General features: G+C 41.9%; 1 protein-coding gene across 1 annotated transcript in view; it reads right to left on the bottom strand.

Moving 5' to 3' along the window:
• Positions 1 to 1,591: 1,591 nt before the first annotated feature.
• LOC141078500 (uncharacterized) overlaps positions 1,592 to 27,415 on the bottom strand; it is a 29,796-nt gene continuing 3,972 nt past the window's right edge. Inside the window, exons 2-5 of the mRNA XM_073565165.1 lie at positions 25,481 to 25,619; positions 21,791 to 21,936; positions 7,133 to 7,250; positions 1,592 to 2,081 (exon numbers count right to left, since the gene is read on the bottom strand). Coding sequence (XP_073421266.1) covers positions 1,948 to 2,081; positions 7,133 to 7,250; positions 21,791 to 21,936; positions 25,481 to 25,619 — 537 coding nt within the window. The 3' untranslated portion in view covers positions 1,592 to 1,947. The remainder of the gene's footprint in view (positions 2,082 to 7,132; positions 7,251 to 21,790; positions 21,937 to 25,480; positions 25,620 to 27,415) is intronic.

Here is a 27,415-nt window from a genome sequence, read left to right as displayed (position 1 = left end):
GATTTCAAAATCTCTGTTGTCAGTGAATGAATACATTCTTGTTTAGAATTTGAAGTTGAGAACCCAGATGAACCTGTTGCTGGCAATGTATTAACACTTTAACAGCAGCTCCACACACGTCGCTCCAGTGTTGGTTCTAGCTTGCTACAATTTTCAGCAGTAGACGAGAAGAAAAAAGATTAATCTGTACTCTAGCAAGCTATAATTGGCATCAAACAATATATGTAATATACCTCTGGATGCTCATTCCTAAGCGTGATGGATGGCCGGGAGTCCATAAATGTGATGTATTCCTCAGCCAACAGGGTAGATAATGAATCTAGAGATGTACTAGATTTGGATGTTGCAAAGACTGTCTGCGCTAGAGGTACAAGTAAAAGATAGTCTTCTTCTAAAAGGTTTATCTTTCCTTGTTTATGAAAGTAGGACACCACATTTCGCATACATTTTACAATGCCTAAAAATACATCAACATAAACATTAAAAGTGCATGTATGAAGTCTTTTACCTTAAAGCATACCAATAATGGCATTATATTCTCATAGCTACGTTATTTGTAAATCTGGGGAACATCATATGAAATAAAAGGTGTTCCCCTTAAAATTTAAAGTAATAAAAAAAGATATATTTACATAACACAAACCATTTTAAAGAAATGCAAAATAAAAAAAAATTATTAAAAAACACTCCTCTTTCTTGTGGCTGTTTTATGTAAAAAAGAAATGAAACAATTAAATTAAACAAAAAAAAATAAGCTTGAAGGGAATCTGTCAGTTAGTTCAACCCCTCGGAAACTATGTATTTTGGCATACATGTCTTTCAAATGAATAAATCCATTAACACCATCATATTTTCTATCCATTGCTGCCTTCTGAAGAAATTAGTGCTTTAATGCATAAAGTCATGGCTAAAACTGTTGGCACCCTTGAAATTGTTCCAGAAAATGAACTATTTCTCCCAAAAAATTATTGTCCCTGCAGTCTGTTGCTTGGCAGACTCAACCTTTCGCCTACTGTACATTCTAAAAAGAGTAAAAAGGAGGACAGTGACATCTTGTGGCTGTTGGTTAGTACTGCAGACCACAGGAAAATTAACACTTGGTTACCATAAGAAACCATATTTCACATATTTACATTACTTGTTTTTTTCATGTTGGTGAAGTCCTTGGGGATGGAACAACACCGCAAAGGGTTACTGCTGGTTATAGGGTTAATTTGGCTGAACTAAATCCACTTGGAATCTCCTATACACACCAGCTAATTTCTAGAAAGGGTAACACCCAGAAATTCAGTGGTGTTTTTCCCTGGCTTCATACTATATATGCGGTTTCAATTCATTCCTCACTTGGACCTGGAGGAAGGCACTTTTAGTGTCGAAACATGTTGTCCAAAAGGGATTGACTATATGCAAAATTGTTACTGAAGAAACATGGAACCTTTTTTAATGGAAAAATAAAAGCTACATTTTACCCCACCATTGGACTGATCGCTGGAGAACCCATACTATTTCATATATATATATATATATATATATATATATATATATATATATATATATATATAGTGACACAGTCACTGACAAGGTACTGGAGAGAAGATATGTATCACTGAGGTTGTTAGCTTTAGTGATATGAACCTAGGAAAATGCTCTAGCACACTAAGGGTATGTTTCCACGGTCAGTAAATGCTGCGGTTGGACGCTGTGTACAGCTGCAGCACCCAATCCGCAGAGGCCAGATGTTACAGCATAGTGGATGGGATTTTATGAAATCCCATCTCCACTGTGCGTGCAGGGATGTCTCCATATGTGCCATATGTTATGTTTTTTTTTCCTGTTAAGCCAGAAAGGCCATGTTTGTTTTTCCAACGCTGCACTGGTTTAAGCAGAACCTTTAATATGTATGGAAGCCTTAAGGTCTAACACTGATCCAATCTTGACCTCTGTATATTACTTACCTTTGTTATCTTTCAGATTATTAAATGTTTGCTCCTTTGAGAGCAGGTCCTCACAATGCAGAGCTATCTGTAGGTCTAGTGCAGATTGCGCCTTGTTCATTGGCACATGTGTCAGATCCAGGTGGGCTGCAAAGATGGCGCAGTTAATAAATAAAATTGATGGTAGCAATGGTGGCCACTCTAGCATGTCGTGCACACATACACCATTACCCTCATACTTTTTGCTGGAAACTATTCTGACTCTGTGTCTATGTCAGTTAAAGGGAATCTGTCAGTTGGATCAACCCTCCTAAACCATCTATGTGGACATTTAGCTTATAGAAATCTGAATAAAATGATACCTGGATATCTGCGAACCTATGTCTTATTGCAGAGAAATCAATGTTTATTTTAATATGTAAAACATAGATCTCTCTGAGAATCTGTTTGCAGCGATGATTTTAAATGAAAGAGGGAGATATCCATATAATACATGTAGATCAGGAGAGCAGACTGTCAGTCATTACATGTTTTCACACTGGTAACACTTTCTTTTGCAATAAGCTCTGGAGGAAAACATTTCAGGAAGATCAGTGTCCGGCCCACAGATCTTACTAGATCAGTGATGGCAAACCTATGGCACGCGTGCCAAAGAGGGAACGCAGAGCCCTCTCAGCTGGCACGCGGCCTCGCCTCAGTGATCCGGAGCTGCAGCTTCCTCCTTCCTCTCACTTATTGAGCGGAGCTGAATGATGATGTCATCCAGCCGTGGCCACGCCCCTCAATGTGTGAGAGGAACGGAAGCTGCCGGCGCGCGGAGAGGTGAGTGTGGCAGCTGGTGTGTGTGTGTGGCCGCTGGTGTGTCTGGCCTCTGGTGTGTGTGTGTGGCCGCTGATATGTGTGTGGCTGCTGGTGTGTGTGTGTGGCCGCTAGTGGGTGTTGAATGTGGGCGCTGGTGTGTGTGTTTGTGGCCGCTGGTGTGCGTGTGATGGGGAGAGGGCCAATGATGGGAGTGATGGGGAGAGGGGAATGATGGGAGTGATGGGGGAGGGGCTAATGATGGGGAGAGGGCTAATGATGAAAGTAATGGGGATAGGGGAATGATGGGAGTGAAGGGGACAGGGGAGTGATGGGAGTGATGGGGAGAGGGGAATGATGGGGAGAGGGCCAATGATGGGAGTGATGGGGAGAGGGCTAATGATGAGAGTGATGGGGAGAGGGGAATGATGGGAGTGATGGGGAGAGAGGAATGATGGGAGTGATGGGGAGAGGTGAATGATGGGGGTGATGGGAAGAGGGGAATGATGGGAGTGATGGGGAGAGGGCTAATGATGGGAGCAATGGGGAGAGGGCCAATGATGGGAGTGATAGGGAGAGGGCTAATGATGGGAGTGATGGGGAGAGGGGAATGATGGGGGTAATGGAGAAGGCAATGATGGGAGTGATGGACCCCAACAATCCTGGACCCCCACAGCTCATAACCCCCATTACTACCTCTTCCTACCACTCCCTATCTAAAAAAAACTACTGCAATCTTTCCAACTTAAAACCCGTGCCATTGACACCCAACCAGCTGCTCCCTCTATCTGGAGCACTTTGGAATGCCTGCTCCATCTGCAATAAGCTTTATATGATTCATGACCTCTTTCTCTCTCACAATCTTGCCTTTCTCGGCCTCACAGAACCCTGGCTGACACCCTCTGACACCGCCTCCCCTGCCACGCTGTGTTACGGCGGCCTCCACTTCACCCACACTCCTCGCCCTGGCAACAGACATGGTGGAGGAGTGGGCCTTCTCCTTTCTTCCAACTGCACCTTCAACCCAATCCCACCTCTTCCCTCCCTAATCCTCCCCTCTTTTGAAGTCCACTCTGTCCGCATCTACTCTCCCTTCAACCTCCAAGTGGCCGTCATATACTGACCTCCAGGCCCGACCACTGCCTTCATTGACCAATTCTCTACCTGGCTTCTTCACTTTCTTTCAACTGACATCCCCACTATCATTATGGGTTACTTCAACATCCCCACTGAGACCCTTCAGTCAGCAGCCTCCAAACTCCTGTCCGTTATTTCATTCTTTGGACTTACTCAGTGGCCCTCCTCAGCCACCCACACAGATGGACATACATTAGACCTGGTCTTCACCCACCTCTGCTCTCTTTCTAACTTCACCACCTCCTCTCTCCCTCCATCTGACCACCATCTACTCACTTTCTCATCCCTGTCCTCCTCTCCTGGCACCCATGTCCAGCAACATGCGCACCCCCGCAGAAACCTTGCACACCTAGACACCCACGCGCTCTCTGACTCTTTTCTACCACTGGCATCCATATCCTCACTCCAAGACACAGACAGTGCCACTGCTTTCTACAATGCCACTCTCGCATCAGCTATTGACACGGTCGCCCCTCTCATTCATGGCAGAATGCGATGTACCAACAGACAACTCTGGCACAATAACACCACTAAAAAGCTCCGGCAAGTGTCCAGGGCTGCAGAGCGGCGTTGGAAGAAAGCAAATTCGCAAGACAACTTCACTGCATTCAAACAGGAAACACTCGCTTTCAAATCTGCCCTCACCTCTGCTAAACAGGCCTACTTCACAACCCTCGTATCTTCCCTATCCTACAATCCCAAACAGTTATTCAAAACTTTCAACTCCCTCCTCCGCCCACTACTGCCCCCTCCAACCTCCCTCATCTCTGCTGAGGACTTTGCCACACACTTCAAAAATAAGATCGACCAAACAAGGCAAGTCTTCATTATTCAACCACCACAACCCTTTTGTATACCAGACCAATGCCCAAACCCCATAACCTCCCTCTCCAACATCACTGAAGGGGAGCTTAATCGCCTCTTCTCCAAATCGCACCTCACAACCTGTGCACTTGACCCCATCCCATCCCACCTCCTCCCCAACCTCACCACCACACTTGTCCCATCCCTAACACACCTCTTCAACCTATCGCTAACGTCCGGTACCTTCCCTTCTGCTTTTAAACATTCCACAATCACGCCTATCCTTAAAAAGCCAACCCTCCACCCAACCGCTACGTCCAGCTCTCGCTCAATATCACTGCTCCCATTCGCTTCCAAACTCCTGGAGCTGCACGTCCACACTGAACTTTCCTCCCACCTCTCAGCTAACTTGCTCTTTGACAATCTACAATCTGGTTTCCACCCCCATCACTCCACTGAGACAGCCCTGACCAAAAGCACTAACGACCTACTTACAGCCAAAGCAAACGGACAATACTCTATACTTCTGCTTCTAGACCTGTCCTCTGCATTCAACACAGTTGACCACTTCCTCCTACTACAGATCCTCTCCTCCTTTGGCATCAAAGACCTCGCCCTATCCTGGAACTCCTCATACCTCTCAAACCGCACATTCAGCGTCTCCCACTCTCACACTACCTCCTCATCCCACCCTCTCTCTGTTGGAGTCCCCCAAGGCTTTGTTCTAGGACCCCTAATCTTCTCAATTTATACTCTTGGCCTGGGTCAACTCATAAAGTCCCATGGATTCCAGTGCCACCTTTATGCTGATGACACTCAGATTCTCTCTGGCCCAGACTTCACCTCTCTGCTGTCCAGAATCTCGGAGTGTCTATCAGCCATATCCTCCTTCTTCTCCTCTCGCTTCCTCAAGCTCAGTGTGGACAAATCCAAACACATCATCTTTCCTCCGTCTCACAGAACATCCTTACCTGAACTATCTATCACAATTAATGACATCACGCTTTCCCCAGTACCTAAAGTCCGGTGCCTTGAAGTAACCCATGACTCTGCCCTGTCCTTCAAACCACATATCCAAGCTCTTTCTACCTCTTGTTGCTTCCAGCTCAAAAATATTTCCAGAATCTGTCCTTTCCACAACTCTCAATCTACTAAAATGCTTGTACACGCTCTCATCATCTCCCACCTCAACTACTGCAACATCCTTTTCTGTGGTCTCCCTGCAAACACCCTCGCACCTCTCCAGTCCATCCTTAACTCTGCTACCCGAGTAATTCATCTCTCTCCTTGCTACTCCTCCGCTTCTCCCCTCTGCAAATCTCTTCACTGGCTTCCATTCCCTCAGCGTATCCAGTTCAAATTACTAATACTGACCTACAAGGCCATCTATAACCTGTCTCCCCCATATGTCTCTGAACTAATCTCCCGATACCTTCCCTCACATAATCTCCGATCCTCCCAAGACCTCCTTCTCTCCTCCACAATTTTCGCTCCTCACCCAACCGCCTCCAAGACTTCTTGCGAATATCCCCCATCCTCTGGAATTCTTTGCCCCAACAAATCCGACTATCAACCACATTTGGATCTTTCAGACGGAACCTGAAAACCCACCTCTTCAAGAAAGCCTACAGCCTGCAATGACCCCACTACCTCCTCACCACTACTGGAGATATCACCTTAACCAACACCGGAACTGCTGCAACCCCCCAACCTACTGTCTCCTTCCCCACCATCCTGCAGCATGTAAACCCTAAAGGGCAGGGTCCTCTCCCCTCTGTATCAGTCTGTCATTGTAAGTCTGTTGACCGTAAGTGATATCTGTAATTTGTATGTAACCCCTTCGTACAGCACCATGGAATCAATGGTATTATATAAATAAATAAATAATAATAATAATAATTGCAACTCTGTGTTGTGCTGTTCCTCTATCATTCCTCTCAAATGTGCATGACTAAATTGATAACTGTGTCTTGCCATTTTCCTATGATTTTAGGATATGCCCTAAAGTATGAATGAAGATCTAGTGTAAGCCTTGACCAAACTAGAGATTTGGACGTCCACCAGCAGAGCACTGCATGTTGGTCTGAGATTCTACATCCACGTTTCACGGTTCTAGGATGGACCATGATATATGAACTGGCAGTGGACCTATTGATCAGAACTCAACATATAAGATTATGAAATTGTTGCGTTTGGGTCAGGAGACCTGTGGGGGGTCAGAACATCATGGTCTGCATTCTGACTGTGAAACAGGCCTTACTTGTTTCTTTTAGGTCACAATTCAATGAGTCAGTATAACATTTATGAATAGGAAATAGGGAAGAAGTTGAGAATGGTTAGGTGATCGCAAGCGTGTTTAAAGGTTACACAATGCAAAATGAAATTAATGTATATTTACACACATCAGAATCCATTGCAGAAATCTGGGGGTTGAGACATGTGCACGTGTTCATCATTACCTTTTGCATTAGATAATTGCAATTTCCAGGTCAGAGTTCTGAGTGTGACTGGTATGGGTTGATTTAAAAGAACATGCAATTTTACCTTCATGCATGGTCTGCTTTCTAATATGCTGATCTAAAAAAATAAATATTAAATATGAAAAAAAATGTACCAGAAACAAATAACATTTGTGGTAAAATGTAGTAACCATAGTACAATATATGTCTTTCTCCATAAGGGTGAGGATATAGCAATCTTAAATACTTTTATAACTTGGAAGATTCTTGGAACTAAGCTCTTGTAGAGCTCGCCATTATCTAAAGTTCCATCATTTCAAAGGGTCGATATTGACTTACGATATTGATATAGGATTACTACTTCCAATAGGTGGCAATATAATTCAAGTCCTGTTCCTCTCTAAAGAGACAATTTGCATATTTAATTTCCCAGAGGAGCATGCAAAGTATTTAAGTCTCCTCATACTGGCATGCCAATCCTGGCTTGTCACTCTCCACAAGGAGAAACCTTACCTCTTAAGTCACAGTCTTATCCTCTTACCTAGCCAAATCAGATCTCACACTTTGCATTAATGAGGGGCAATGCCCCGAAACACTGTGTCTGCAAACTGGGATTCCGGTTTGGCTTTTATCCTAAAGGGCCTGTCACACTAAGTGATATCGCTAGCAATATCGCTATAACGTCACTGGTTTTTGTGACGTTATAGCGATATTGCTAGCGATATCGCTATGTCTGATACTTACCTCCGACCGCTCCCCCGCTGGTTATCGCTGATTGCGCGAGAACGTCCTGGGCGGTTTCTCGTCAGCTTCCTGCGTCGCTTCCTGCTGTGACGACGAGCGACGCGTGGACGCGGGCGGGAGGATGTCAGGATCGCCTCATCTGACAGGTAAGTAGCGACCCCCGACTCCTGCGATGTCGCTGGTGTGATCTGCCTGTGTGGCAGCTCACTAGCGACCACTTAGCGATGTACCAGCGATCCTGACTGCGTCATATCGCTGGTCGGGATCGCTGGTGCATCGCTAAGTGTGACAGTACCTTTAGTCAGGTGGCAAGGCTCGTTAAAAGGTTGATGTTGACTTATTGGATTGCTACTTCCAATAGGTGGCGCTGGAGTTGAAGTCCTCTTTCTTTCTGAAGAGATAATTTGCATATTTAAATTCCAAGATGAGCATGCAAGGTGTTTAAGTGTCCTCATACTGGCATGCCAGACGTGGCTTGTCACTCTCCACAAGAAGAAACCTTACCCCTTAGATGGAAACCTTCCTTCCAAAACATTTAAGGGACAATTCTTCATTGTTTTTACGCTTTTTTGGAGTAAAATGGTTCTCATGACGACTTGTATATTTGTTCCTCATTCATTGTTAAATTTGAGCCTTTATGTTAACTTTACTTGACTTCACCTTTTTTCTTTTTTTTTTTATAGCATTGGTGTGATTTTGGTTATCCAGATATATTAGCCCGACTCATCATTTACAAGTTTTGGAAATGTAACAAAACGTTTTCATTGCTGTATTGTAGAATGATAAAACCTGTCTAATGTATTTTTTACCATCAAAAAGGTGTCCATAAGAAACAATAAAAAATATGGCACTTCAACTCAGATATGTAACACAAATCCTTTCTTATAATAAAGAAGCGAAAAAGAAGAGATCCGTAAAATCATCATATTTCTTTCCACCATTAAAATATCCAAGAAGTATCATTTCTCCTTGCGGAGAATGACATGCTAAGCATGTCGAGGTGAGGAGACTTAAAGCCGCAATGCTCCTGGAAATATGCTAATTATGCAAATTGTCTCTTCAGAGAGGAAGAGGACTAGAACTCTAGTGCCACTTATTGGAAGTAGCAATCCTAGTGGCATGTCATTCTCCGCAAGGAGAAATGATACTTCTTGGATATCGGTCAGACGCCTCTTACACAGCCAAACTAGATCTCACACTTTGCACTGATGAGCGGCAAAGTTTCCTGAATACCTTGAGTGCTGTCTCTTGGCCTTCTGGCATCGCCACTTCGGTGGCTTAAGCCGGTCGCTGCTTTTGGGAGATAGCCAGGAGGGATTCGGGGAGGAGATCCTTGGAGCTGTGGACGATGGGAGTCCGACTTCAATTCTCTGGGACCGGTGATAGCCGGGTCAAAAATGTATTCAGGATTGACATCGCTGAAGATAACAAGTTGCATTTTTCTCTGGGATATTTGGTCAACATGGTGTTTTATGACGTCCTGAAGATTCGGAAGTCTCATATAATATGCCTGCAGGAGTTTAGGAGGGAAGGCAGGTATGTACTGGTGCTATCTTCTATGGCAGCTTGCCAGAATTTGTTTACTGCCCTGAAAAATGAAGTTGCAAATCCTTTGCTGGAAGGTCTTACCTTTACTGTGCTGTACTCTAAGGGAGATATCCCACTTGTAGTTTTGATGCACAACCCTTTTGTTTCCCAGGAGGACATTGCTTTATTTTTGAAAAGACATTGCATTTATGTTCAGTACTCTCACAGGGTCCTGAATGGAGAAGGGCTCTGGACCGGGAAGTACAAATTTTTTGTGAGATTTGGGATGGATCCCCAAGGTCCAGGAGGCATCCATTACCCCCCTCTTAATTTTTCAATTGGGAAAAATAGTGTTTTTTTGTTCTTTCCAGATGCCCCGATGTATTGCAGGAGGTGTAAACATTTTGGGCATACCCAGGATAGTTGCAAGGAGATGCCAACTTGCAGGAATTGCAGTGCTTCTGGCCATATGGCAAAAGACTGCACAAATCCTGTTATGTGTAATGCTTGTGGTGAGGAGGGCCATAAGTATCGGGACTGTAAGGCCAGGATCAGTCCTAGGTCTTACGCTGAGATCTCAGGTTGGGCAGCTGCGCCCCCTGCTCCTGTTGCTGACATTCCACAGGTTTCAGACCTGGATCTTATTGAGGAACCTGAAATCATGGATGCACATGAGGAGGCCCTACCCCAAACGGAGTCTCCCAGCCCAGAGGTGGCAGTTTTGGAAGTTGCAGATGTTGAATGTGAGCTCCCTCATCAGTCTGATGTCTGTGGGGAGGGGGAGTTGGAGAGTACTCTTGGCAATACCCCAAGTGTATCTTGGTTTGCTACTGAGGAGGAGTTGGCCAGTTGTGGAGATCAAGGTGACTTCACTCTTGCGAGGTCCTCTGAGGATGAGGAGCCTGAAACTTCCTGTAAGAAGCCCAGAACGGATTGGGCAGACCCCGGTGAAGTTGGTTTAAGTCCGGTGAGGGAATGTAGTTACCCTCAGAATGTCTTCTCTCCTGACACCAATGCTTTCTTAGGCATTCCCGAAGACGTAAACAGATTCAGGGAGTTGCAGTTCCACATGGAAGACGAAAACGGCTGAAGAAGTGGCGTGTTTGTCGTCATGTAAATAAGGCTGGTTTCACATTTGCGTTTTTTTGCGCTGTAAAAAAACGCATACGTACGCATGCGTTTTTTCCCCTATATTTAACATGGGTACGCATACCTGCGCGCTGGTAAGCGCACGTATGCGATTTTCATGCGCTGCGTTTTTTTGGGGTGTGCGTTTGTATTTTCCAGACGCAGCATGTTGCATTTTTTGGCCCTGCAAAAAAGCGCATGCGCACGTTTTGCGCTAAAAATGTCCATTATAGCCTATGGATGCACATACGTGCGCACTGGCATGCTCATGTATGCGTTTTTTTGCACATGCGTTTTTTTTGTTAACCATGGAATTTAGGGGTTTGGGTTAGAGTTAGGGTTAGTTAAGGGGGTTTAGGGTTAGGGTTAGGGTCAGGGTCAGGGTTGGGGTTAGGGTCAGGGTTAGGGTTAAGTATGGTTTGGTTAAGGGTTAGGGTCAGGGTTAGGGTTAAGTATGGTTTGGTTAAGGGTTAGGGTCAGGGTTAGGGTTAGGGTCAGGGTTAGGGTTAAGTATGGTTTGGTTAAGGGTTAGGGTCAGGGTTAGGGTTAAGTATGGTTTGGTTAAGGGTTAGGGTCAGGGTTAGGGTTAGGGTCAGGGTTAGGGTTAAGTATGGTTTGGTTAAGGGTTAGGGTCAGGGTTAGGGTTAGGGTTAGGGTCAGGGTTAGGGTTAGGGTTAGTTAGGGTTTAGGGTTTGGGTTAGGGTTAAGTATGGTTTGGTTAAGGGTTAGGGTCAGGGTTAGGGTTAGGGTTAGGGTTAGGGTCAGGGTTAGGGTTAGGGTCAGGGTTAGGGTTAGGGTTAGGGTTAGTTAGGGTTTAGGGTTTGGGTTAGGGTTAAGTATGGTTTGGTTAAGGGTTAGGGTCAGGGTTAGGGTTAGGGTCAGGGTTAGGGTTAGGGTTAGGGTCAGGGTTAGGGTTAGTAAAGTCATGGTTTTGGTTAGTGTGAGGGGCCACCTAATGTTGGAAAAAAACGCAAACGCGGTAAAAACGCACTAAAAACGCATACAAACGCATAAAAACGCTGCGTTTTTTTCATGCATGCTCATAAAAATGCTTGAAAAAAACGCAGCAGTTGTATGCTTTTGTATGCGTTTTTTCAATGCGTTTTTTTGCGGGAAAAACGCGCTGCAAAAAAAAGCAAGTGTGAAACTAGCCTAACACAGTCATGTTATGGCTCCCCAAGCTGGTTGGGGCATTGCGTCCCTTAATGTCAGGCAAATTAGATCCAAATTCAGGAGGGCAATCGTTCTAGATTATATTAAACAGATGAATGCTCACATCTTTTGCCTTCAGGAAAGTGGGATTGTGGACTCTCCAAGCGATAAGGACTGGCTTACGGACAGCATGTATGGTCTGGCTCATGTGTTAACAGGAATGATGGTGTAGGGATATTAATGGGTAACAGGGAGATTAGTTTAGATAGCTACACGGTGGTAGAGGTGGGTAGATGTATAATTGCACATGTTAGCTATAGGGGGTGGCGGGCTAGAATTATTAATGTGTACTGTCCATCAGGACACGACAGGAAAAAGGAGCGTCTGGCTCTTTGGGAAAAATGAAGTTTGTTTCTTCTGGGCAAAATGCCTACAGTTTTAGTTGGAGACTTTAATTGCGTCACAGAAGGAAATTGTGACATAACTGGTAAAAAGTTATCCAATCTTATTTCTGGTTTTTCCCTTCTAGATGCTGCTGCTCTGAAATTTGGCATCCCACCACCGCCAACGTACCATGCTGATAAGGGTGGTATTGCATCCAGGATAGATAAAATGTTGTTTTCCAAAAATATGTTGTGTATGAATTTTGAACAAAATGCTGTACCTTTTTCTGATCATGAGTGTTTGAGAGGTGCGTTTAGTGCGATTGATGACCGTGTGTATGGGGGTGGGGTTTGGAAGCTGAATGTAAGATTGTTAGAAGATGAGGATCTGATGAAAGAATTAAAAATAAAGTATAAAGAGTGGAGAGTATGTAAGAATGATTTTGCGTGTGTGCTGGAATGGTGGGACTGGGTTAAGGTGTGTTGCAAAAAATTCTTTAAAAAGTGGGGTTATAAAAAAGCTGCTATTTATCGGAGTAGATTTAATGATTTACACAGGCATTTAGACTGGTTAAGGAAGTGTGGAGAAAGTGGGATGGATGTGTCTGATCTGCTGGCTGAGACAAAGAGTGAATTAACCCCTTCCTGACATCCGACGTACTATCCCGTCCATGGGACCCGGGCCCCTATGCCCATGGACGGGATAGTACGTCTACCGCGATCAGCGGCGCCCACGTGGTGAGCGCCGCTGATCGCGGCCGGGTGTCAGCTGATTATCACAGCTGACACCCGGCACAATGTGTCAGGGGCGGTCACAGACCGCCCCCAACACGTTAACCCCTTGCACACCGCGATCAAACATGATCGCGGTGTACCGGGGGTTAAAGGGAAGCATCGGCAGGGAGGGGGCTCCCTCCGTGCTTCCCTGAGCCCCCCACGGCAGCGCAATGTGCAGCGCTGCTGCGGGGGGCTTCTTTCCTGCAGGCCCCCGAATCCAAGATGGCGACGGGGGCCTACGGGGGCCTGCAGGAAGCTGGCTTCCTCAGTGCCTGCAAAGCGCAGGCATGAGGAAGCCTTCTGCACTGCCTGTGACAGATCGTTGATCTGTCACAGTGATCTGTGATGTCCCACCTGGGACTATTTAATAAAGTAAAAAAAAAAATAAAAAAAAGTGTTAAAATAATTTTAAAAAAATCGCCAAATAAATTAGAAAAAAAAAAAATATTCCCCCAAATAAATCCATTTTTTGGAAATAAAAAACAAACAAACAATAAAAGTACACATATTAGGCATCGCCGCGTCCGTAACGACCCGCCCTATAAAACTGTCACATTAGTTAACCCCTTTAGCGAACCCCTTAAAAAATAAAAATAAAAAACGAAGCAAAAAATAATGATTTATTATCATACCGCCAAACAAAAAGTGTAATAACGCGTGATCAAAAAGACGCATATAAATATCCATGGTACCGCTGAAAACGTCATCTTGTCCCGCAAAAAACGAGCTGCCACACAGCATCATCAGCAAAAAAATAAAAAAGTTATAGCTCGCAGAATAAAGCGATGCAAAAATAATTATTTTTTATATAAAATAGTTTTCATTGCATAAAACCGACAAAACATAAAAAAAGACCTAAATGAGGTATCGCTGTAACCGTACCGACCCAAACAATAAAACCGCTTTATCAATTTTACTGCACGCGGAACGGTGTAAACGCAACCCCCCAAAAGAAATTCATGAAACGCTGGTTTTTGTTCATTCTGCGTCCCAAAAATCGGAATAAAAAGAGATAAAAAATGTCACATGCCCGAAAATGGTACCAATAAAAACGTCAACTCGTCCCGCAAAAAATAAGACCTCACATGACTCAGTGGGTCAAAATACGGAAAAATTATAGCTCTCAATATGTGGTGATGCAAAAACTATTTTTTACAATAAAAAGCGTCTTTTAGCGTGTGACAGCTGCCAAATATAAAAACCACCATAAATAGTAAAATCAAACCCCCCGTTATCACCCCCTTAGTTAGGGAAAAATAATAAAATAAAAAAAATGTATTTATTTCCATTTTTCCATTAGGGTTAGGGCTAGGACTAGGGTTAGGGCTAGGGTTAGGGTTAGGGTTAGGGCTGAGATTAGGGTTAGGGGTGTGTTGGGGTTTGGGTTGGAGTTAGAATTGGGGGTTTCCACTGTTTGGGCACATCAGGGGCTCACCAAATGCAACATGGCGTCTGATCTCAATTCCAGCCAATTCTGAGTTGAAAAAGTCAAATTGTGCTCCTTCCCTTCCAAGCTCTGCCATGCGCCCAAACAGTGTTTTACCCCACATGTAGGGTATCAGCCTACTCAGGACAAATTGCAAAACAATTTTTGGGGTCCAATTTCTCCTGTTACCCTTAGGAAAATAAAAAATTGGGGGCAAAAATATCATTTTTGTGGAAAAAAATGATTTTTTTTTATTTTCACGTCCAAGCATTATAAACTTCTGTGAAGCACTTGGGGGTTCAAAGTGCTCACCACACATCTAGATAAGTTCCGTGGGGGGTCTAGTGTCCAAAATGGGGTCACTTGTGGGGAGTTTCAATAGTTTAGGTACATCAGGGGCTCTCCAAACGCACATGACACCCGCAGACCATTCCATCAAAGTCTGCATTCCAAAACATCACTGCTTCCCTTCCGAGCCCCGACGTGTGTCCATACAGTAGTTTTCTCCCACATATGGGGTGTCAGCGTACTCATGACAAATTGGACAACAACGTTTGGGGTCCAATTTCTCCTGTTACCCTTGGGAAAATGAAAAAATTGGGGACTAATTGATCATGTTTGTGGAAAAAATGCGATTTATTTATTTTCATGCCCGGGCATTATAAACTTCTGTGAAGCCCTTGGGGGTTCAAAGTGCTCACCACACATCTAGATAAGTTCCTTAGGGGGTCTTGTTTCCAAAATGGGGTCATTTGTGGGGGGTTTCCACTGTTTAGGTACATTAGGGGCTCTCCAAAGGCAACATGACACCCGCAGAACATTCCCTCAAAGTCTGCATTCCAAAACGTCACTACTTCCCTTCCGAGCCCTGACGTGTGTCCATACAGTAGTTTTCTCCCACATATGGGGTGTCAGCGTACTCAGGACAAATTGGAAAACAACTTTTGGGGTTCAATTTCTCTTGTTACCCTTGGAAAATAAAAAATTGGGGACTAATTGATCATGTTTGTGGAAAAAATACAATTTTTTTATTTTCATGCCCTGGCATTATAAACTTCTGTGAAGCCCTTTGGGGTTCAAAGTGCTCACCACACATCTAGATAAGTTCCTTAGGGGGTCTAGTTTTCAAAATGGGGTCATTTGTGGGGGGTTTCCACTGTTTAGGTACATTAGGGGCTCTCCAAAGGCAACATTACACCCGCAGACCATTCCATCAAAGTCTGCATTCCAAAACGTCACTACTTCCCTTCCGAGCCCCGACGTGTGCCCATACAGTAGTTTTCTCCCACATATGGGGTATCGGCATACTCAGGACAAATTGGACAACAACTTTTGGGGTCCAATTTCTCCTGGTACCCTTGGGAAAATAAAAAAATAGTGACTAAAAGATCATGTTTGTGGAAAAAATACGAATTTTTTATTTTCATGCCCGGGCGTTATAAACTTCTGTAAAACACTGAGGGGGTACAAAGTGCTCACCACACATCTGGATAAGTTCCTTGGGGGGTCTAGTTTACAAAATGGTGTCATTTGTGGGGGGTTTCCACTGTTTAGGTACATCAGGGGTTTTCCAATCGCGACATGGTGTCCGATCTCAATTCCAGCCAAAAACGTCAAATGGCGCTGCTTCCCTTCCGAGCTCTGCCATGTGCCCAAATAGTGGTTTACCCCCACATGTGGGGTATCAGCGTACTTAGCACAAATTGCACAATAACTTTTAGGGTCCTGTTACCCTTGAAAAAATAAGAATTGAGGGTGAAAAGATAATTTTTGTGGAAAAAATATGATTTTTTAATTGTGCGGCTTTATGTTATAAACTTCTGTGAAGCCCTTGGGGGTTCAAAGTTCTCACCACACATCTAGATAAGTTCCTTAGGGGGTCTAGTTTCTAAAATGGTGTCATTTGTGGGGGGTTTCCACTGTTTTGGTACATCAGGGGTTTTCCAATCGCGACATGATGTCCGATCTCAATTCCAGCCAAAAACGTCAAATGGCACTGCTTCCCTTCCGAGCTCTGCCATGCGCCCAAATAATGGTTTACCCCCACTTGTGGGGTATCAGCGTACTCAGGACAAATTGCACAATAACTTTTAGGGTCCTGTTACCCTTGGGAAAATAAAAATTGGGGTGAAAAGATCATTTTTGTGGAAAAAATATGATTTTTTAATTGTACCGCTGTACGTTATAAACTTCTGTAAAGCCCTTGTGGGTTCAAAGTTCTCACCACATATCTAGATAAGTTCCTTGGGGGGTCTATTTTCCAAAATGGGGTCACTTGTAGGGGGTTTCCACTGTTTAGGTACATCAGGGACTCTCCAAACGTGACATGGCGTCGGATCTGAATTCCAGCCAATTTTGCATTGAAAAAGTCAAACGGCGCTCCTTCCATTCTGAGCTCTGCCATGCGCCGAAACAGTCGTTCCCTCCCACATATCAGGTATCAGCGTACTCAGGACAAATTGCACAATAACTTTTGCAGTCCAATTTCTCCTGTTACCCTTGGTAAAATAAGAAAAATTGAACCTGAAGTATTTTTTTTGTGAAAAAAAGTTAGATGTTCATTTTTTTTTTAAATATTCAAAAAAATTCCTGTGACGCACCTAAAGGGTTAATAAACTTCTTGAATGTGGTTTTGAGCACCTTAAGGGATGCAGTTTTTAGAATGGTGTCACTTTTGGGTATTTTCTATCATATAGACCCCTCAAAGTGGCTTCAAATGTGATGTGGTCCTAAAAATAAAATGGTGTTGTAAAAATGAGAAATCGCTGGTCAACTTTTAACCCTTATAACTTCCTAACAAAAACAAATTTTGGTTCCAAAATTGTGCTGATGTAAAGTAAACATGTGGGAAATGTTAGTTATCAAGTTTTTTGTGTGCCGTATCTCTGTGATTTAAGGGCATAAAAATTCAAAGTTGGAAAATTGCGAAATTTTCAAAATTTTCGCCAAATTTCCATTTTTTTCACAAATAAACGCAAGTTATTTGAATGAAATTTTACCACTAACATGAAGTACAATATGTCACGAGAAAACAATGTCAGAATCACCGGGATCCATGGAAGCGTTCCAGAGTTATGACCTCATAAAGGTACAGTGGTCAGAATTGTAAAATTGGCCCGGTCATGAACGTGCAAACCACCCTTGGGGGTGAAGGGTTTAAAGAGTGTTATGGATGAAAAAGGGAAAGAAATAATCTATCGCACCAAAATAGAACATCTTGAGAAAGATGAAAAGTGCACGAGGTTCTTTTTTAAGAAAATGAATGGGAGAAACCTTGATGTGGATAAAATCCTGGATAGGAACGGTTTGTGTGTGTCAGGTGAGAATGTGATAAAGGAGGTGAATAGGTTCTATAGCAAGTTATATGATAAAAAATGGATTGATTCTGGACTTGTTTCAGAAGTGCTGAATGGGTTAGAGAACAAGTTGGATAGTGGAGAATGTGATATTTTGAATGAGGACGTAATTATGGAAGAAGTAGAAAATGTGATGAAGAGTGCTAAAAAGAATAAGACATCAGGTACAGACGGATTGCCGGTAGAATTCTATGTGAAGGCGTGGGATTTTCTGGGTGCTGATTTGACTGAGATATGTAAGTATATGTGGGAGAGTGGTAAGTTGTGTGAATCAATGAAAGAGGGGGTGGTTGTGCTTGTGCCTAAGAAAGGTGAGAGAAAGTGTTTAGAGAATTGGAGACCTATAACATTGCTGAATACAGATTACAAAATCTATAGCAAATTGTTGGCGAATCGTATGCGTGAGGTGATTGGTAGAGTTGTGGATGAGGATCAAGTGTGTGCTGTGCCTGGAAGAAGTATGAGTGATAACTTATTGTTATTAAAGGATTTGATTGGAGACTGCAAGGAAAGGAAACGGAAGTGTATGGTTCTGTCAATTGATTTTGAGAAAGCGTTTGATAGGGTCTCGCATGTGTTTTTGTTTAAAGTTCTGGAGAGAATGGGATTTCCTCAAAAATTTGTGAATGGGATAATGTGTTTGTATGATTGTGTGCCAAGTGAGTTTCTTGTTAATGGGTGGTTGAGTGAGAAAGTGAATATTAAGTCTGGTGTAAGGCAGGGGTGTCCCATGTCCCCTGTCTTGTTTGTATGTGTGATTGAACCTTTGTTGTGCTTGGTGAGACGTGATAAAATGATGCGAGATTTGTTGGTACCTGGGAGTGGTGTGGAAGTTCTTGGATATATGGATGATGTTGTGGCTGTGAGTGAAAGTGTTGCGTCTATGAGTAGGGTTAAGTTGCTTCTGGAGTTTTTCTGTGGTGCATCTGGCTTTAGAGTGAATTGGAATAAATGTAGTTTTAAATGTTTTTGGGATGACAGGGTTTAAAATGGAGAGGGTAAAGTGTATGGAGGGTGCTATCAAAGTGCTGGGAGTATATTTAATAAGGAATTGGAAGGTAAGGAGAGCTGGTAGGAGTGTGGATTGCGCATAGAGCATAAGTTAAATTTTTGGCGACTGAGACACTTGACCTTGAGTGGTAAGATTTTGGTCGCAAAAGCGGTGATTCTTCCGATTTTGCTTTTTATTGCAACAGTTTTTCCACCGTCGTGTAGGAAAATAAAAAAAGTGGAAAAGTTAGTTTTTACTTTTTTCTGGAGCAGTAAAATAGAGAAACTTAAGAGAGAAAGTCTTTTTAAAGCGTGTCACCATGGTGGCATGGCCTTTCCAAACATTGAGATTTTTCTGGGGCTTCAGTATATCAAAACTGTTGTTATTTTGCTGAATAAAGGAAATAAGGGAGCGTATATGGAAAGTTATTCTGCTGTTGGATGTTATATGGCTTATGTTGGAGAAAGAGGGATGCTAGAGTGCCTGTTGCTTTCCAGTGTCTGATCTGGTATGAGGTGATTGAGAAGTTTGTGAGGAAGCATGATTTACTGAGTGTGCCAATGAATGATTTTAGAATGGCTACGAATGTGATGAAAATAATACATAAGAACGATGTGGAATGTAATATTGTGGGGTTGAGAGGAAATGAAGTTTCGGTTGCATGGAAGAGTTTGGGAACGCACGGGATGTCTAACAGACAAAGGGATATTGTATGGATGTCCTTGCACAATATTTTGCCTGTGCGACAGGTTCAGAAGAGACGAGGTCTGACCAGAACTGATGTGTGCCCGAGGGAAGGATGTGGTGGATGTGAGACTGTGTTGCATACTATGTGGGATTGTGATTACGCATGCAGTGTGTGGAAGTGTGTAGGTGGGTTGTGTAAAGAGTTAGCGGGTGTAAGTTTTATTGACTGGCATGTTGCAATGTTTGGAATTTAGAAATTTTCAAAGCGAAGCATGTATCTGTGAATAAGTGTGTCGGGCTGATCCTTTCTAGATTATACTTGATTTATAAATTAGACAGCGAAGGCGATGGTGGTTCTGATGCAGAGGGTGTCTGTAAATTTAAAAAATGGCAGCACCTGATCAAATATCAGTGAATTTTAGTGATGTTTAATAACATGCTCCATACATTATGCCCCATAAGATGCTCCATAGAATATGCCCCCATAAGATGCTCCATGGGGTGTCAGAATGGGCACCACAACTTGCACCAGGTGAATCGTTCTCCCTGTTATAGATTATATATAGATTATACCTTCTTATATTGACTTAGCATGTATTGGGATAATTCAGCACTTACCTCTTCAGCCCTCCATGGCTCGTAACATTGTTTAGCAATATAACTTGGCACTAGGTTTATCGCTCTCTCTACCATGAATTATACTTTCTAATAGTGACTTTGTACATATTGGGATTATTCCGCAGTTACCTCTTTAGCCTCTTATGGCTTTTTACTTTGTTTAGCCATATTTATTGATCTATATTTGATTGGAGTGGTACATTTCATGGAAATAGCATCTTATATCCTCTCTCTAGCTATTAATAATATACTTATTTATTGTATGTATTTTGGCATGGAGAGCCCGGCGCTGCCCGGGCATAGTAACTAATTGTGGCTAGTTATAGCAAATTATAGTTATCCTCTATCCCATAGTCCCGTGCCCATATACCCATCATACATATCCACGATCCCATAGGCCTGTGCCCATATACGCATCATACATATCCTCCATCCCATAGTCAAGTACCCATCACACATCCTCCATCCCATAGTCCCATGCCCATATACCCATCATACATATTCGTCATCCCATAGTCGAGTGCCCATATACCCATCACACATCCTCCATCCCATAGTCCCGTGCCCATATACCCATCATACATATCCTCCATCCCATAGTCCAGTGACCATATACCCATCACACATCCTCATCCCATAGTCAACCATTATGACATCATAATGAGCGGCGGGGCTTGCAACCTATGATGACATCAGCGTCGCCATGGCAACCATTATGACATCATAATGAGGGGCGGGGCTTGATACACACTTTTTCCCCATTATGTAGATAGGGGCAAAATTGTTTGGTGAATTGGAATGTGCGGGGTTAAAATTTCACCTCACAACAAAGCTTAGGACACTCTCGGGGTCCAGACGTGTGACTGCCAAATTTTGTGGCTGTAGCTGTGATGGTGCAGATGCCAATCCCGGACATACACACACACACACACACACACACACACACACACACACACACACACACACACACACACACACACACACACATACATACACACACTTGAGCTTTATATATTAGATTTACCAGTAGCTGCTGCATTTTCCACCCTAGGCTTATACGCGAGTCAATACGTTTTTCCAGTTTTTTGTGGCAAAATTAGGGGGGTTGGCTTATACTCGGGTCGGCTTATACACGAGTATATACGGTACTTACAGAATCTGGTTTAGGTGGATTAGCTTTCTGAGTTCTGCTCCATATTAAGTCTAAAAACTCTGATTGTATCACAACTGCTGCACCCAGTAATAAATGATACATCCTTGGAATCAGGGTCTCTTACTCTACATTATGCTGCTTCTGATGAAGTAGCAAAAAACCTGATGACAGATTCTATTTAAAGCTTACTAAAATGAAAATGATTGTGTGAAAAAAATCATCTTAAAATTTGTGCCAATTCATCAAACAATGTGCACCAATTTTAATGAATTTATTGCTCTTTCCATCAGCACAAAAAATGAAAGAAAAGGTAAAAAATTGGAAATGAAGAATTGGGGCTTTTATTTGTCGATTGATTTCCTCCCAGTTACATGAAGTAAAGGTTCGCCTATTAAATTATATATTAATGGGATAATATGTTTCTTGTGGAATAGTTTGATATAAGTCCTATCTATGTGGATGTTTTTATAAGTATTAGAACAATAAAGCTGACTTTGACTCTTAATAAGTGCTCGGGTTGGTGCAACTGATGAACTTCTGCACTAGGGTCAATGATCCTTTAACTATGTTTCTGATCTGTCACTATATTTTCCAGCATGAAATAATAAAATGGGGCTTTGCAGGTTTTGTACAAATTGCCAGTCCCTTACTTTTTATGTGAATAAAACCTGTTCTTACCTTCTACTTTTGCAGGAAAGAGAACAAGTTTCACCTACCACTCCATCCTGAATATGAGAGGACACCACTTCTGACTGCCTTCTTGGAATGTTGCCATCTTGTTCTTGATCTTGAGCAACATAACTGAGTAGATTTTCTTCCAAACTGGAGCTGATCCGAGCTGAAAGTTCACTGTAAATGGCACCTGGAAGTGACAGAATTCCATCTGTGTCTATAGATTTTTGTTTACCATTTTTAGAAAAAAAATGATCAGGGTCAGCTTTGTAGATGATACCTCTACCTTTTCTGCGTCTAAAATATTTTATAGCAATTCCCCAAATGGTGCTGATTCATGTAGGCATCCTAAGTGAGTGTGTATTCAGCCATCAGTTTTTCATGTACAAGTTCTACCTGTGGTTTTAAGGAATAAAACTTGTACCTATGAATGTCTATATGGCTGTTCAATTTTCAGTGTATTTTTACACATCAAATATTTACACAAAAGTTCAGAAACATGTCCAATTTTTATCAGCGCCTAGGATCAAAATTGACAATGCAAGTTTACGGCCGCTTGAAAAAAATTGGCCAGCACTAGAATGCAATCCATATGCTGTCCATGTTTCATAGACTGTTTCATAGAAGAACTTGAGAAATCATCATCCTTTTTCTTTTCATATCTGAGAAAAACTGATGAAGCTTTTACTAAAACTCTTATGACACTAGGACCAATATTTTCGTACAAGAAAAATCGCTATCGTCTAAATGAGGCTAAAGGGTGTATTCAGATTTTGGGATTAAAAACTGAATCAAAGACAGTTTTATTTTGATTTGATGCAGTTGTTCAATGCCGTAATTTACTATTCATTTCTTACAAGGAGACATTTATTTTATGTTCCACTTCTAAATAATATATAATTAATTACGGCATCTCAAACCAATATATATATATATATATATATATATATATATATATATATATACTGTATATATATATATTTTTTCAGGTCCAGTTTTGATGCATTTCTAACTATTGCTTGATGGCAAGGTATGAATGCAATCTTATGCTTTTATGATTTCATTGAGTACGGGATCACAGCCGCCACCTTCTTTCTTGCTGTTCTTTTTAAATCCAGCTAGTTCACTCATTTGGTGCCCGAGTGTCATTTCTGTTCAGCCCTTTCCTTTAGTTTGAATTGAAGTCTGATAGCTAAAGGCCCAAAAATCTAATTTTAACCAATCCAAAATAAAACAAAACTTGTTGTAACCATTAAATTAAAAATATGAGTAACTAGTGCAAATCATATGTTACATATGCACAGTAAAGTTACACTTTGTTTCTTATTGGTCCTGCATATTGGTCTGGTCTGTACCTTATTGGTCCTTCCAGTGCATTTGCTTCATTACCCTGATGAAGACTGTAAGGGTGAAACATGCTGAGGAGGCTCTTTCTCTATTTTAATAGCACCTTTTTTCACTGGTCATTGCAAAATAGGATACAATCCCTGATGGTCAGATAATGGATTGCAGTGCTTTTGCTTTATAACAGTTATTGGGGATGAGTGAACATACATAGTGATACTCAGATATCACTCAAGTATCTGGGTGCTCGGACCTACTCAACACTTAGCGAGCATTAGCTGATGCTGGAATTTGAAATTCGAATCGCCATTTCTGCACCAAATGGTTAACGTGTGTGTACTTTTTTTGCTTGCTTTACTCTACTATTTGCAGATCTGATTGTCATTAATACAAACTGTGGCAGTGAATAGGTTGTACCTACACTGTAACTTGGCAAACAATTACTTACTGTTAAAAGGTTTGTCTGATGCCTATAATGCCTTCTGTGTGATGGCGCTGCAGTCACTCACCCTGATTCTATAAACGCCCGTAATGACAATTCATTCCATGGTGGTGATAGAAGCTGTGAGGCGGGGTTGCTGTCACTTACCCTGCTTCTATCACTGCACCCTGATGATGATTAATTCCATGGATCTGGTAGAAGCTATGAGGTGTCGCCGCTGTCACGCACACTTCTTCTATCACCGCCCCCTGATGACATCTCAATTCAGGAAAATAGATGGCGATGTCAGACACAGGAACTGTGATGGCAACTGAAGTATCATTACAGCTATTAAAGATGCCTACAGGTGTCTGCAGGACCATGTAGTACCACTGGATTTTTCATACAGGGGCACACATTCATGGGCGAAAGATTCGGTACCCTTGAAATTTTTTCAGAAAATGAACTATTTTTTCCAGAAAATTATTGCAATTTGACATATTTTGTTATACCTATGTTTATTTGCTTTGTGTGTATTGGAACAACACCAAAAAATTGGAAAAAAAGGCAAATTGAATATAATTTCACAGAAAACCCCAAAAATGGGCTGGACAAAATTGTTGGCACTTTTCCAAAATTGTGGGTAAACAACTTTGTTTCAAGCATGTGATGCTCATTCAAATTCTTCTGCGGCAAGTAACAGATGTGTGCAAGATGAAAAAATCACACCTGAAACCAGGTCCATGGTGCGCAACATAATCAAGAAGTTTACAACCCATGGAACTGCAGCTAATCTCCCTGGACATGGACAGCAGAGAAAAATGTATGAATGGTTGCGATACAGGATTCTCTGGATGGTGGATAAGCAGCCCCAATCAAGTTCCAAAGAAATTCAAGCTGTCCTGCAGGCTCAGGGTGCATCAGTGTCACCCCGAACTAGCCGTCGACATTTGAATGAAATGAAACGCTGTGGGAGGAGACCCAAGAGGACCCCACTACTGACACAAAGAATTAAAAAAGTTAGGCTGCAATTTTCCAAAATGTACATGAGCAAGCCAAAATCCTTCTGGGAAAGCATCTTGTGGACAGAGGAGACCATGATATATCTTTTTGTTAAAGCACATAATTCTACTGTTTAACGAAACCAGAATGAGGTCTACAAAGAAAAGATCACAGTACCTACAGTTGAATATGGTGATTTAAATATGTCTGGAGGTTGTTTTGCTGGCTCTGGCAATGGGTGCCTTGACTGTGAACAAGGCATCATGAAGTCTGAAGATTACCAAAGGATTTTGGGTTGCAATGTACTCCGCAGTGTCAGAAAACTGAGTTTGAGTTTTAGGTCATAGGTCTTCCAGCAGGACAACTTATTTCAAGAAGCACCCATAAATGGAAGGAAGCAAAGTTCTGGAAAGTTCTGAAGTGACCAGCCATGAGTCCGGATCTAAATCCCATTGAACACCTGTGGAGAGATCTTAAAATTGCTGTTGGAAGAAGGCACCCATCAAATACGAGAGACCTGGAGCAGTTTTCAAAAGAAAAGTGGTCCAAAATTCCAGTTGAGAGGTGTAAGAAGCTTGTTGATGGTTATAGAAAGCGACTGATTGCAGTTATTTATTCCAAGGGGCGTGCAATTAAATATTAAGTTGAGGATGCCAACAATTTTGTCTGGCCCATTTTTGAGGTTTTGTGTGAAATTATGGCCAATTTGCCTATTTTTCAGTTTTTTATGTTGTTCCAGTGCACACTAACAAAATAAAAGTGTATTACAAAACATGTGTAATTGCAAAAATTTTCTGGGAGAAGTACTTCATTTTCAATACTTCAATTTCAAGGGTGCTATCACTTTTGGCCAAGACTGTAAATCCAAGTCTTTGTGTAACACAGTCATTGATATTGCGTGTGTCTTTTTACAGGTTCTGTACACAAAGATTCGCCTTATGCATGAAATATTATTCATTCACAGTACCTGACTTTAGAGCTTTGGCTGCTTTTTCTAGGACAAAAATCTTTTCTGTTTCTGACAGGTCATTGAAGAAGTTGATGTTATTCTCAGTCATCTGTTGTTGCACGGCATCATATAATTTACTTGAAAATTCCTTCCATTCCTATCAATGCAGATAAAAGGAAACAGATCTATTGGACACCATTACCAAAAGAATTTGTAAAGCGTACTGTCTTTCTCTACCTAAATATTTCTGGCTCAACGTTCAGTATTTGGTCAGTTTTCTACCTCTAAGCCAACACCAGGAGTGGGTGAGAAATGCAGAAGTGGTGATGTGTTTCTATAATACTTTTCCTTTCCTGGCTTTGACTTAGAAATACTGATGTAAAATACTGACCAAAAATTAATATGGCCAACCACGGGTCTCCAGACTCAAGTGTGACAACTTCATATATTTCTATGACGCTGTCACACTTGGGTGGCCTGCCTGTGCGCTGTGGTCCCATATCAGACAGATTTGCATGGAACCCCTGATGAAGGTACACAGAAATGCGTGTCGGGGTGGGCGAATGCTATGAATGCAGGAGGTCATACAGACTTAAAGGGGTCTTCCCATCTCCAAGATCCTATCCCAATATGTAGTAGATGTAATAATAAGAATATTAGCAAATACCTCCAATTAAAAATGTAGTATAGTTCTTCTGATTCACTGTTTCTTTCCTCATGTGCAGGCATTGCAGGAACTTAGGTATCCATGGTTATAGTTAGTTAGCTAGTTCCTAGTGGTCGTAACCATGGATACATAAGGTCCTGCAATGCCTGCACATGAGGAAAGAGACATAGCGAATCAGAAAAACTTTACAACATTTCTAACTGGAGGTATTTGCTAATATTATTACATCTAGTACATATTGGGATAGAATCTTGGAGATGGGAATACCCCTTAAAGCCACAGGCTCAGGTACATACAATTTCCCTTATTATATCTAGCTAATGGGATTATGTGCACTTTTGCTCTTTTGAGTACCACTGTCTGATCACCTTTGTACTCCCCCTTTTAGGGACTATTTAAAAATGCACAATACATCATGATTCATCGGCACTTTACAATATATGCGCCATGACTATATGTTGACATATACAGCTCTGGCAACATCAAAACCATGTCATGGCCAGCCCATTCTCCATACTTGAACCCCATTGAAAACCTCTGGAATGTAATCAAGCGGATGATGGATAGCCACAAGCCATCAAACAAAGAAGAACTGCTTACATTTTAGCGCCAGAAGCAGTGTGAAAGACTGGTGGAAAGCATGCCAAGACGCATGAAAGCTGTGATTAAAAACCATGGTTATTCCACAAAATATTGATTTCTGAACTCTTCCTGAGTTAAAACAATAGTGTTGTTGTTTCTAAATGATTATGAACTTGTTTTCTTGCATTATTTGAGGTCTGAAAGCACTGGGTTTTGTTTTTTTTTTACATTTTGACCATTTCTCCTTTTCAGAAAAAAACCCCCAAAATGTATTGCTTGGAAATTCGGAGACATGTTGTCAGAAGTTTGTAGATTAAAAGAACAATTTACATTTTATTCAAAAATATACCTATAAAGAGAAAAATCAGACAAAATGAACATTTGAAAGTGGTCTCTTAATTTTTGCCAGAGAGAGCTGTATATTAGAGTTATCACTTCTTACTAATATTTTTGTATTTTTATGGGATTCATTTGTTTCATCAGATTATTATTATTGTCTGATCATACTTGTGCACCCCCATGTAGGGGTTATTTTTTGCACAACACATCACAATCTATTTGCACTTGCACTTTGGTACTTATAAAATATATGTGATGTGGGCATAGTGACTAAATTACATGGTAGTTTTTTTGTACCTTAATACCTGATATTTGCACTTTGGTATATATAATATGTGTTATATGACTATATGTAAACAAAGAAA

Source organism: Dendrobates tinctorius, unplaced genomic scaffold (genome assembly GCF_039654945.1).
Source record: "Dendrobates tinctorius isolate UK_male_01 unplaced genomic scaffold, ASM3965494v1 ptg000016l, whole genome shotgun sequence".
NCBI lineage: Eukaryota > Metazoa > Chordata > Amphibia > Anura > Dendrobatidae > Dendrobates > Dendrobates tinctorius.
Note: the sequence above shows the minus strand (reverse complement) of the source record. Positions and strands in the feature narration are given on the sequence as shown.